General features: G+C 34.4%; 1 protein-coding gene across 1 annotated transcript; it reads left to right on the top strand.

The window, feature by feature from the left end:
* Positions 1–8,499: 8,499 nt before the first annotated feature.
* Positions 8,500–11,865, top strand: LOC127714774 (ankyrin-3-like). Its single transcript, XM_052220814.1, has 2 exons — positions 8,500–8,638; positions 9,943–11,865. The coding sequence occupies exon 2, from the start codon at positions 9,947–9,949 to the stop codon at positions 11,798–11,800; it is 1,854 nt and encodes a 617-aa protein (XP_052076774.1). The 5' UTR covers positions 8,500–8,638; positions 9,943–9,946; the 3' UTR covers positions 11,801–11,865.
* The last annotated feature ends 1,681 nt before the right edge of the window (positions 11,866–13,546 follow it).

Raw genomic sequence — 13,546 nt, 5'->3', positions numbered from 1 at the left:
AGGGTAATTTCAGGAGGAGTCGTATAGGGAGTATTCAAGGCACTTTAATACATATTAATTATACATGGGTAATGGGGTTGAGACAATTTTTAACACTAATATACACTCTAATTTCTAACTAAAAATGAATAAGTGGGGAGTCTTCAAAAAAATGTGCCTTCCAACCGCCAATACTTTTTTTTCCTGGAATAGCTGTTATTAGATGTTCCTTGGTATTTGGTGTCATTTGACTACTGTCTCATGGATATATATACCCAACATTTCCATTATTCATGTTCAAGGCATGGTAAACTTAATTGGACAGTATTTCAGTTTTTTTTAAAGATTTTGTATGCATTTAAAACACTAAGCTGCACCTGAATATTAGAAAAATATTATTTGTAGCATTTACACTTTTAGAGATACACGTATAGAATGTTCATTAAAAAAACAAGAAAAATGGAATTCATATACCTTAAACTGATTTCTCAAATTCTGTCCATAGAATTTTGATTAAAACTGATATCTTATTGCTGTTAACATTTCCCTTTTAATGATTTTTTGCTGTAAAAATCATTCAAATTTGAATGATGTTTTAAGAAAAAACATGAAATCTTACAGTCACAATATTTATGCTTATTTTGTCTTTTTGATGCTTTTTAACTCTAAATATTGAGAATAATTGATAAATACTGGAGAAAAAATCTGGTGACCCCTAATATTTTCATAACAATAGACAAAAAATGATACAGCAATAACATACCATTTTATACACATTCTGTGGATGGAATTTCAAGGTATCACACATCAAAGTAAACAAAATGCATTTTTTTGCAGTTTTTACTTGTATACTAACATATATACATACATAGATATTGTAAACATGCATACATCCAGACTAAGTTTACTAGTCAATGACACTATCTAGATACTACCAACCAGAATACAAGTTTACTTATCAATGACTTTTATTACATACTGCCAAACAGAAACTAAGTTTACCAGACGATGACACTTATTAGTTACAAGTTTTCCAGTCAATGACACTAATTAGATACATGTACTCCCAAACAGAACCTAAGTTTACCAGTTGATGACATTTATAAGATACTACCAAACAGAACTAAAGTTAACCGTCAATGACACATATTAGATACTGTCAAACAGAACCTAAGTTTACCAGTCAATGACACTTATTACATACTGTCAAACAGAACCTAAGTTAACCAGTCAATGACAGTATCTAGATACAGCCAAACAGAAAACAAGTTTACCAGTCAATGATGCTTATATAATACGGCCAAATAGAACCAAAGGTTACCAGTCAATGACACTTATTTGAAACTTCCAAACAGAACCAAAGTTTACCAGTTAATAACACTAGATATTTCCAAACAGAAACCAAGTTTCCCAGTTAATGACACTAGATACTCATAAACAGAACCTAAGTTTACCAGTCAATGACACTTATTAGATATTACCAAACAGAACACAAGTTTACCAATCAATGACACTAGTTAGATACTGCCAAACTGAACCAAAGGTTCCAGCTTATGGCACTTATTAGATACTGCCAAACGGAACCAAAGTTTACCAGTCAATGACACTAGTTAGATACTGCCAAAAAGCATCCAACCTTACCGGATAATGACACTTATTTGAAACTGCAAAATAGAACCAAAGGTTACCAGTCAATAACACTTATTAGATACTACTAAACAGAATCCAACCTTACCTGTTAATGACACTTATTTGAAACTGCCAAACAAAACCAAAGTTTACCAGTTAATAACACTAGATATTGCCAAACAGAAACCAAATTTACCAGTTAATGACACTAAATACTGCCAAACAGAATCCAACCTTGTATGTTAATGACACTTATTAGATACTACCAAACATACCAAAGATAACCAGTCAATGACACTAATTAGATACTACCAAACAAAACCAAAGTGTACCAGCTAATGACAGTTATTAGATACTGCCAAACAGTACCAAAGTTAACCAGTCAATGATGATTATTAGATACTACAAATCAAAATCAAACCTTACTGTTAAGGACACTTATTTAAAACTGCCAAACAGAACCAAAGTTTACGAGTTAATGACACCAGAAACTGCCAAACAGAAACCAAGTTAACCAGTCAATGATGATTATTGGATACTACAAATCAAAATCCAACCTTACTGTTGAGAACACTTATTTAAAACTGCCAAACAGAACCAAAGTTTACGAGTTAATGACAATAGAAACTGCCAAACAGAAACCAAGTTAACCAGTTAATGACACTAAATACTGCCAAACAGAACTTAAGTTTACCAGTCAATGACACAAGTTAGATACTTTCAAACAAAACACAAGTTTACCAGGCAATGACACTTATTAGATACTGTCAAACAGAACCAAAGTTTACCAGTCAATGACACTAATTATATACTACCAAATATAACCAAAGTTTCCAGTCAATGACACTTATTAGACATGTTAGATACTGCCAAACAGAACACCAGTTTACAAGTCAATGACACTAGTTATATACTTTCAAAAAGAACACAATTTAACCAGGTAATGACACTTATAAAATACTACTTAACAGAACACAATTTTATCAGGCAATGACACTAGATAGATACTGCCAAACAAAACCAAAGTTTACCAACTAATGACACTTTTTAGATAATGTCAAACAGAACCTAAGTTTACCAGTCAATGACACATATTAGATCATGCCAAACAGAACCTAAGTTTACCAGTCAATGACACATATTAGATCATGCCAAACAGAACCTAAGTTTACCAGTCAATGGCACATATTAGATACTGTCAAACTGAACATAAGTTAACCAGTCAATGACGCTAATCATATACTGCCAAACAGAACACAAGCTTACCAGTTAATGACACTGTCTAGATACTGCAAAACAGTACACAAGTTTACAGTCAAGGACACCTATTAGATAATGCCAAACAGAACCAAAGTTAACCAGTCAATGACACTAATTAGATACTACCAAACAGAACACAAGTTTACCAGTCAATGACACTTTTTAGACACTGTCAACCAGAACCAAAGTTAACCAGTCAATTACACATATTAGATACTGTCAAACAGAACCTACGTTTACATGATCCTTCTTTATGTATGAAAGTACGCATCATCGAGAAAATTTATCAACACACCAATAGCCCTATATTAAGTACTCCTTTCCGAAAAGATAGAGAAAATTATTGGATAAGGGAACTAGGTACTGCAATGCCATAGTGTTGCTATGCTAACATCAAAGGAGTAGGAAATTTGTCAAGTCCAGCCTGCTGTGATGTAAATGTAATGGGCTTATTTAATACTACTTTAAGACACCAGCGTAGTCATTGGCAAAAACGTTCCCATCGGTCCAATGTAAAAAAGTTTTCTAAATGTAGATCGCCCTCTGGGAGCTTTGATGACCTTCTTTCACATCTTCATCATCCGCTAGGGTTACATAACATTATAACTATTCTTTTTTCATTGCCGGTTAATTTTCTAAAATGTTTGAGAGATTAAGCACTTGACAAGGGATGCATAGATACATTTTTTTCAATATACAGACTAGTCAGTATAATTTGTAATGTAGCTCTTTTCCATCTTTTTAAACCAGTAAGATCGGAACCTTTACATGATGAAAAGAGAAAATTCCTTCCAGTTAAATTTTCAAATAAAGGAAGTGATGCAATTAACATCAGCAACGTTCTTCATCACAAGGAGGTAACATCCAAAATTCCACTTTATTTTCAAAATCAGTCTGTCCCTATTGTATCCTACAGTTACACTAAAACCATTGCACCTAAAGTATTTAACTATCGGCAAGCATTGCAGGACCTTGATTTAGAAGAATACCTAAAAAACCCTCTGACATGCGACTGTTTCTACTCGCCTTAGATTTACAGCCCCTCTGGCCATGTTATTACTGGGGATCTAAACATAATTCAACATGAACATCTACGAAAGGTGATATTTCATGGTCCTAAGTTTAGAGAACCCAACACATCAATTGGAACCATAACTTCAAAATAATTATGGATTCCATTGAGGGCTACGCCAGAGCATGGGCTAAATGAGAAGAAGTTGAAATAGACACTTTATCAGAATGGGTCAAAACAATCAGGTCACTGATAAAACGTCCAAATAATAAGTTGAAAAACTGTGTGAATAATCGACTAATGTCCGTTTACAGAGACAAAGAAGCTGTGAAATGTCTATCATCTCTTCACGATAAATATGTTGTTGTTCCTGTGGACAAAGCTTCATATAATATTGTCTTTGTATGTAAATCGTACTACTACGAGTGCCTTGTAAAAGAATTAGGAATAAATGAGCACTCAGGTAATCCCACATACAAAAACATGTCATTTGACAAGGATGAGATTTTGGCGAATCATACGTCATTCATGGCTTCAATGAAAATTACATTTAACAGCAAATCTGAGGACTTACCTTGTTTGTATTGGATACCTAAGCTTTACAAAATTCCGTACAAATAATTGTACATTGCCGGCTCATCTGTATATTCTACAAATGATTGTCCATTAGATTGACGAAAATTTTGTCGGTAGTGAAAGAGAGTCTTCAGAAATACTGTGAAACTGTTTACTCGCGTAGTGGTATTAACCATATGTGGATTCTAAAAAAACTCTAAAAAACTTCTGGATAATTTTAAATCTCGATCTTTCTCTGAAATTAATTCTATCAAAACTTTTGATTTTTCAACCCTGTTTACCACCATTCCCCATGTGAAATTGAAAAATCTTCTGAAAGAAATAATCCACAATGCTTTTCAATAAAAGAATGGTAGCATACGCTATAAATTTATTCCTTATGGATACCATACGGCATATTTTGTTAATAGTGAACAAAAATGTAAAACATTCTACACAGAGGAACAAGTGATCAGTATGCTGGAGTTTCTTTCTGACAACATATTTGTTGAATTTTGAGTTAGACAAATTGTCGGCTTTCCTATGGGAACGAACTGTGCGCCTCTCCTTGCCGACCTCTTTTTATTTTCATATGAGTCGGAGTTGTCAAAAACAAGAAGTTATTGATGATGTTCTTTCCATAAACAATCCAAACTTTTCTGATTGGGTTCCATTAATATATCCTCCAGAACTAGAAATTACAGAAACAACAGACACGGCTTTCTCAGTCTCATTTTTAGACTTATACCTCGAATTTGACATCAGCGGTCATCTCGGTACCAGAATCTATGACAAACGAGACGATTTTAATTTTGAAATTATCAATTTCCCCCACCTTAATAGCAATGTACCAACTTCACTTGCGTATGGGATATACATTTCCCAAACATTCGGTATTCAAGAGCTTACAGCTGCTACTCAGACTTTGTAAAACGTCACCAGTGTCTGAGCAAAAAGTTGATGAACCAGGGTTATGTCATAGAACGTCTCGTCCTTTTTCTAAAAAAGTTCATCGGAAGATACCAAGACCTTGTTGATAAATATTCCGTATCAACTTCACATATAATACATGATGGTCTTGATGTAAAGATTATAGGTACGTCGTTGTGCTGTTGTCATTTTTTGTATTCTTGTGTTTAATGTTGCGTATGTGCTTTGTCTATATGCCATTTTGTTTTTCTTTGTTGACATATTTGTTTGTTTTTATAGTGATTGAGATTATAACACAATGTTGACTGCTGTACCTCTTTTTTTGACATTTTTACCTATTATGTCTGTTTGTTTTGTTCACACATTGTAGTCACTATAATGGAATTGTATGCGACTATCATACAAGTGAGAGGTTTAGCTAACTTTAAAACCAGATTTAATCCACCATTTTCTACATAAGAAAATGCCTGTACCAAGTCCGGTATATGACAGTTGTTTTTCCATTTGTTTGATGTGTTTGAGCTTTTTTTTGCCAATTGTTAAGGAACTTTTCGTTTTGAATTTTCCTTGGAGTTCGGTATTTTTGTTTACTTTTTACCAGTCAATGACACTTATTACATACTGTCAAACAGAACCTTTGTTTACCAGTCAATGACACTTATTATATATATAGATACTACCAAACAGAACAAAAGTCTACCAGTCAATGACACTTATTAGATACTGCTAAATAGAACACAAGTTTACCTGTCAATGACACTAGTTAGATACTGCTAAACAGAACACAAGTTTACCAGTCAAGGACACTTATTAGATACTACCAAACAGAACACAAGTCTACCTGTCAATGACACTAGTAAGTTACTGTCAAACAGAACACAAGTTTACCAGGCAATGACACTTATTAGATGCTGCCAAACAGAACACAAGTTTACCAGGCAATGACACTAGTTAGATACTGTCAAACAGAACCAAAGTTTACCAGTCAATGACACTAGTTAGATACTGTCAGACAGAACCAAAGTTTACCAGTCAATGATACTAGTTAGATACTGTCAAACAGAACACAAGTTTACCAGGCAATGACACTAGTTAGATACTGTCAGACAGAACCAAATTTACCAGTCAATGACACTAGTTAGATACTGCCAAAACAGAACCAAAGTTTACCAGGCAATGACACTAGTTAGATACTGCCAAACAGAACCAAAGTTTACCAGTCAATGAAACTAGTTATATACTGTCAAACAGAACCAAAGTTTACCAGTCAATGACACTAGTTAGATACTGTCAAACAGAACACAAGTTTACCAGTCAATGACACTAGTTAGATACTGCCAAACCAAAGTTTACCATTCAATGACACTAGTTAGATACTGCCAAACAGAACACAAGGTTTACCAGTCAATGACACTAGTTAGATACTGCCAAACCAAAGTTTACCAATCAATGACACTAGTTAGATTCTGCCAAACCAAAGTTTACCAGTCAATGACACTAGTTAGATACTGCCAAACAGAACACAAGTTTACCAGGCAATGACACTTATTAGATACTGCCAAACAGAACACAAGTTTACCAGGCAATGACACTAGTTAGATACTGCCAAACAGAACACAAGTTTACCAGTCAATGACACTAGTTAGATACTGTCAAACAGAACACAAGTTTACCAGTCAATGACACTAGTTATATACTGCCAAACCAAAGTTTACCTAAGATTAATATAATGTACAGTGTTCAATCTCGCACACAACAGGTTTGATTTTCCGGGGGGAAAAAATATTCAAAGGTTAAATAATGTTGTTCTTCCATGCGTTGTTAAATTGTGTTAATGGTTTTTATTCTCCCACCTGTCTTAATACTGAGTTAACACTTTAACGGTATTGGGAATCACTGAACCTGTTGAGTCAGGAGCCTGTAATTCAGTGGTTGTCACATTTGTTTTTCGTTACTTGTTTTGTACTTAAATCAGACCGTTAGTTTTCTCATTTGAATTGGTTTACATTTGTTATTTCGGGGTCTTTTCTAGCGTACTGTACTGTATATGTTTTACTCATTGTTGAAGGCCGTACGCTGGCCTATTGTTGTTAACTTCTACTTCAGTTGGTCTCTAGTGGAAAGTTGTCTCATTGGCAATCATACCACATGCACATTTAAAACATACAAATTAATACAACCTACTCCGCGGTTTCCAGACTGCTATAGCATTTTTTGATTTATTAATTAGTTTCTCCAATTCTTAGGCAATTTATAATCTCCTCGAACGGTTGATTCTTTTAATCGTCTAAAAAACCATTAGAGAGACAGATTCCACCTCCGTATTTCGTGCAATACACTTTTTATTTACTCGACATTTACAAATTGTGTTGACCGAATATCGTATCACACTCGTAAGCTTGTTCTAGGCGGATTACTATACACTTGTGATCATAGAGCGTTAAATACAAGCAGATTCCAATCAAATCACACTCGACGATGCAGTGTTAGAATATTTATCTGAATCTGCGAACTAGAGGTATCCCGAGGCTGTTTTTTTAACGTTTTTTATGTGATCACAACATTAATTCAATTACTAAATATAATATTGAACACGTTAAAGTCTTGAGAGTGCAAGTGATCTAGCCTATGGTCGCCATTGTCGAGCCAAAAAAAAATTGCTGCTTCTCTGCCTAATACCAGGCAGCCCGAATAGGAAAAATAAAAAATACGGGTATACCAGCTAGAAATAAGTGGCTCTGGGAGATCAATTCTATGACGTGGACTGTTCCTTGTATTAACTTAAAAAACAATCCGATGCATGTAGCCCGTTGGTTTGATACAAAGCTTGATTACAAATGACATTAACCAAAAACGACCGTCTTATATGATATCTTTCGCTGGACATTAAGGACCCTCATTCAATCATGTATTCTTCCGACTTGTAATTAAAACTTATGGTGTAAATCTATATATAAACGATGAAGGTTTAACTTTTAAGCAGTGCATTTAATATCAATCTAATTGGGACAATTATTCTTTAAAAAGAAACACTGACGGATTTTATTTCGTTATTTTATCTAGTCATGATTTTCTTATATCATCTTAATCCATTTCGTGAGCAAAACGATTTATTTTAAAGCTGCGAAAGGATAAAATCCGGGATATAGTTTACGAGTTTAAACTAACGTGTTACATTTTGTACTTTAAAGCGTTTTAAATATAAGAATACCGATACATAACATTAAAGTCTTTAAACGACTGTGATGTGTAAACAAGGACGCTAAAGTAAAGGTGAGACTGACACTAGCACGTGAACTCTTCACAACCTTATTAACCACAGAGGCTCGTTGCATAGAATGATGTTTTTGATTGTCACATATATAATAGCGGACTGTATATCACTATATGCAGAATCTAAAACGCAAACTAGTCAACTGGTACATATTTCCGACACTAAGCGCGCCCTAACCAGCTAATGCCTCTCTTAGTACTGGGAAAAAAGACACAAGCACCTGACGAGTTTGTTCCATGTACTGTAGTGTATAGTAACTGTTCAACCCAGTACAACGTACGGTTCCCAAGTTTCATTTGGAACTTTCATTATGTAATATTTTATCCTTTTTAAAGGAAATTTTCTTATAGCATTGGATAAACTATTATGTAAGGAAAGTTCCCAATGGAACTTTTGTTATATGATAAAAGTTCTTTGGAACAAATATTATGGGGGAACTTATATTCTGTCACAAGTTGGTCTACCATAAGTTATGGAGTATACTATGCAAAAAAAAATAGACTTTTAGTTACTTATATATATAGCATATCATTCATTGTCATTAATCTTCTCTTGTGGTGCATTATGTTTTTTTTACATTATTTGTCATGTTGTATATGTCATGCATGTTGTACACTTATATTACGCAATGTCATATTAATCATATGATATGTGCTTTATCCACTGAAATATTTGAATTTGATAAAAAGTGATACATTCGGACTGCCGTAAAATAATTTGATATTCGGTAGATATTAGGTACATGAAAATATTTTCAGCCCACCTGATCCGTTAAACAAATGCCATCACTTGACATACGTTGTTGTTCTCGTGGTTTTTTTTTAACTAGAAAACAGATTTGAAAGCCGAATCTAGATTTATATATATTATACATATGAGCAAAATAATCAAAGAGGTCCAAGGAAAAGATACACAGATGTTTAAAGTTGCCATTATATCTAAGAGAACACTGTTGTATAGCTTCTAAATATCTAAATCATCATCGTTCAGTTTCCCCTACTGCCTTATATTGAAATATCCCCTGCGCTACGGCCCTGCTTAAATAGCTTCACCCTTCATGCACCGGCACTTGTCTCAGACAAAAATGTCCTATATATAATCTTGATATAAAGGTATATAGGAAATTTTTTCTAAGACAAGTGCCTGTGTCATTGATAACCAAGGAAAAAATTTATATACAATTTTTCCTTACATTAAAGCTTTGTTAAAAAAAAAGAAACGTAGCCCTCGCTCATGAAAATATTTTAGTTCTCTATGAAATTATAGTATATTTGAGATTATTACGGCTTTCTTTTTCTTCCAGATAAATGGAAGAACTGTTGCACAAAGCCATAGAAAATGGAGACGAGAAAAGAGTTCGACACCTCATTCAAAAAGGTGCTGCTATGGACAAACTTATGGGATTACGAGGAACGGCATTATGTGCTGCAATATCTGACCGCCAAACTGACATAGCATTTTATCTAATTGATGCCGGATGTGACGTAAATGGAGAGGATTATGATAGGGAACCTCCCTTATTGCTCGCAATGCGAAAAGAACGTTTTGAAATTGTGAAAAAATTGATCGGTCATCCTAGATGCCTTTTGAATAAACCAGATCCTTTGACTAAACTAACTCCTCTTTGTTTTGCCGCCAAGTCAGGGCAGACTGAAGTCGTTGATTGGTTGGTCAATGCTGGGTGTCATATGACAGGAAAAGATGCAGAAGGCAACTCGGCACTTCATCTTGCTATAGAAAACAGCAACTATGATATCGTTCAGCGTCTTGTTCAAATTGGAAGTAGTTTGATAGAATTAAACGACGAAGGATTTGCGCCAATACATACGCTTGCAAGAAAAGGTGACTGTAGGAGTCTGGTCATGATAATGTCTAAATGGGTTCATATTGAAGAAAGCATTCCACAAAAGTTTTCAAGACTTGATATTTCAGAAAAGATCCAACCGATGGTTATGCAGACCGTTAACAGCATTGCAAAATATGGCCATGAAACGCCATTACTTCTCGCTGCAACACGCGGGCATTCTGACTTGATAAAATTACTTCTTATATGTGGAGCAAATCCAAATGTTGGCGACCACTTAAAAGCGGACCTTGAATGTGAGGATGGTCCAAGGAGTTACCTTTCAACACCTATTGCACGTTTGTGTTCAAGCTATCAAAAAGGAGAAGTAAGGCTAGATGTGTTTACGTGGCTTTTAGATGCAGGCTGTCGAGTTGACCAATCCGCTTTAGTAATAACACGACAGGAAAGGCTTGATATGACACCTTTACAGTTTGCTGCTAAATATGATCTACTAGATTTATCCAAACTGTTGGTAAGTTATGGAGCTGACGTAAATTTAAGGAAGGACATAAATGATAACACGCCTTTGTATGTATCAATTATAAACAATTCAGAACGGGTAATGTGGTATTTTCTCAAAAACTGTAGCATAAGATACGAAAATGCTGCAGGATTTGGGTCCAGACATTATTTCCATGCGACTGTCTCCTTGCCGGAGAAAAGTTTGGCACTTGTTTTAAACCACTTGAGATCGACAACGTGTAACGTTAATGGAATTGACGATCAACAAAAAACTGCATTATTTTTAGGAATAGAGAAGCAAAATTTAACATTTGTACGCAATATCCTTGATCTTCATGCGGATGTTACGGTTTGTAACAAAGACCTTGATAGCCCCCTCCACAAATGTGCAGAAATAGGATCGGTTGAAATTACAAAATTGCTATTGGCGCATGGAGCCGAAGTAAACAAAGAAAATTCAAGAAAAATGATCCCATTAGATGTTGCTCTTGAAGATATGGAAGACAAGGATCATAAAGAAATTGCTATTCTTTTATTACAAAATGGCTCACGTGTTTCATCTATGTCGTCTGACATTTTAAAAGACGAAGAAAAAAGCGACAATAGCAAGTCTTATATTGATGGCGACGATAGTGATAGTGATTCTTCCATCAGCACTGATTCTGAGGACAACAACGACTTAGATGTAGTTCTGAAACAATTACTTTCAGACCAACGTAATAAACCAGTGTCCCTATTTATGCACACTGTTGCAGCTATCAGAAGTTATTTCAGGGACAATTCTTTGTCATTTTCTGGAATGTCTTCCTTACCCTTACCAAAGATTGTTATTACTCGTATTTTATTAAATTAACTTGTTTTTCTTTCGAGGGGTCAGTGTTGCGATTTACATGTGTCAAAATATAGAATCTTATTCAATTTCCGCTCTATTTACTCTTTTTTTTTGTTGAAGTACAGACCGTACCTCAGATGATTGTGAGGAATCGTGGTTTCGATCCAGATTTCTTTACAAAATGAGAATTAGAAGAAACCAGGTATCAACATAAATTGGTTTGGAGTGACAATTCCAAGATAAAGAATGGGGGTGCCAAGGGGTAACCATAAACCGTGAATAAAAAATTGATAAGACCGCTTGATAAACAGAGAGTATATGCAACAATTCGTTGAAAAAATATGAAGCGAGAGCTCCATCATAAAACAGGGAGTTACCGAAATTCTCGTCATTGGTTTTCGCGACCGGGTGCTTGTCTATCAATACTTTGTTGTTGATACCATATATCGATCTTAATTGTAGGTGGGTCGTGTAGATTAACCCACAACTGTCCTAGATTTGGGTCGATTTTAATGCCATTGTCCAAGAGATCTGCAAGACCATTTTTCTTACTTTTTTATAACAACCGTTGAGACATTAAAATTGATGACTGACAAAATAGCAAGTATTTACCAATCTAATGAATTAAAATATTTAAAAAAAAAGACTAATTCATTGATTGTTGTTTGCTTAACATCTAGTTGCAAATATTTGATATATCTTCAGGATTGAAAATTAATAATACATCTCACAAGTATATGCTCTGAGTGGGTCGACTGGGATGACTTTCGAAGAGCAGGAATTTTGGACTGTTACTGTAAAATGAGGGCATTTTGGATCGATTCGGAAACTCTGTCTCACAGTAGACTACTTACGAACCCAAAGGAGTTATTTGCAAAGATTATTGGGTGCACAAAGAGAATGGCTGCTTCTTTACACGAGATATATTATTAAATTTTCTTCTTAGCGTTTTACAGAAAACCACAATATAAGATTGAAATGTCTTTGATACTTAAAGTTTGCATCAAATTTTGATTTTGCTAGACGTTTATTTAAATATTATGATATACGGTTAGTTAAAAAAAACTCCCCCAAACTATCTCAAAATAATCTCGATAAACCTTAAAAGATTTCAATTTTGTAAATTTCTGTTTCTTTGCTTGCTATAATTACATCTCTTTTAATTCATAACTCTGCGTGAAACAGGCGAGAAACAGTTTTTCAGATTTATGTGTTGACGTCTTTACATATAAATGGTAATGTGCTGCAAGACGCCGCTTATTTCTTAAAAGGTTCATAGACGCGTGCTGTCATTGATAGATATGTGTCAAGAGAGAACTCAACTATGGACAAAATAACAAAAAGGTACAAATATATTGACAATTAATGTACTACTAACGAGTGTTACACAAGCAATACACATTCATTTATTGGCATTATATCATCAAATATGCATGTAACGCATACAAAATGCATAGAAATTGGTATTGTCAAAATAATTAACATGAGGTATACGATCAATTAATTTGGTCATTCATTTGTATACAACTAATGATTTCTGATATATAGGTTGTCATGTAATGGTTAAAAAATTGAACATTTAAAGTTCAGATTTGCTCTAAGAAGATATTTATCACACCCAGAGTATTTATCTGTTATTTCAAATCATTATTTGGTATCAAATATTTTTTTTTAACATGATGTATAGTTCGATTGTGAGAAATTGGCATCGCGGCAAACTGTATCATGTATATAGTAGCTGAAAGCAAGCGAACAGTTCGTCATTTA

The sequence above is a fragment of the Mytilus californianus genome, unplaced genomic scaffold (assembly GCF_021869535.1).
Source record: "Mytilus californianus isolate M0D057914Y unplaced genomic scaffold, xbMytCali1.0.p SCAF_9, whole genome shotgun sequence".
In the NCBI taxonomy this organism is placed as follows: domain Eukaryota; kingdom Metazoa; phylum Mollusca; class Bivalvia; order Mytilida; family Mytilidae; genus Mytilus; species Mytilus californianus.
This window is presented reverse-complemented; position numbering and strand designations above follow the sequence as displayed.

What these genes read in the sequence shown, in the direction of transcription:
- LOC127714774 (XM_052220814.1), top strand. Translation starts at nt 9,947, where the DNA reads ATGGAAGAACTGTTGCACAAAGCCATAGAAAATGGAGACGAGAAAAGA.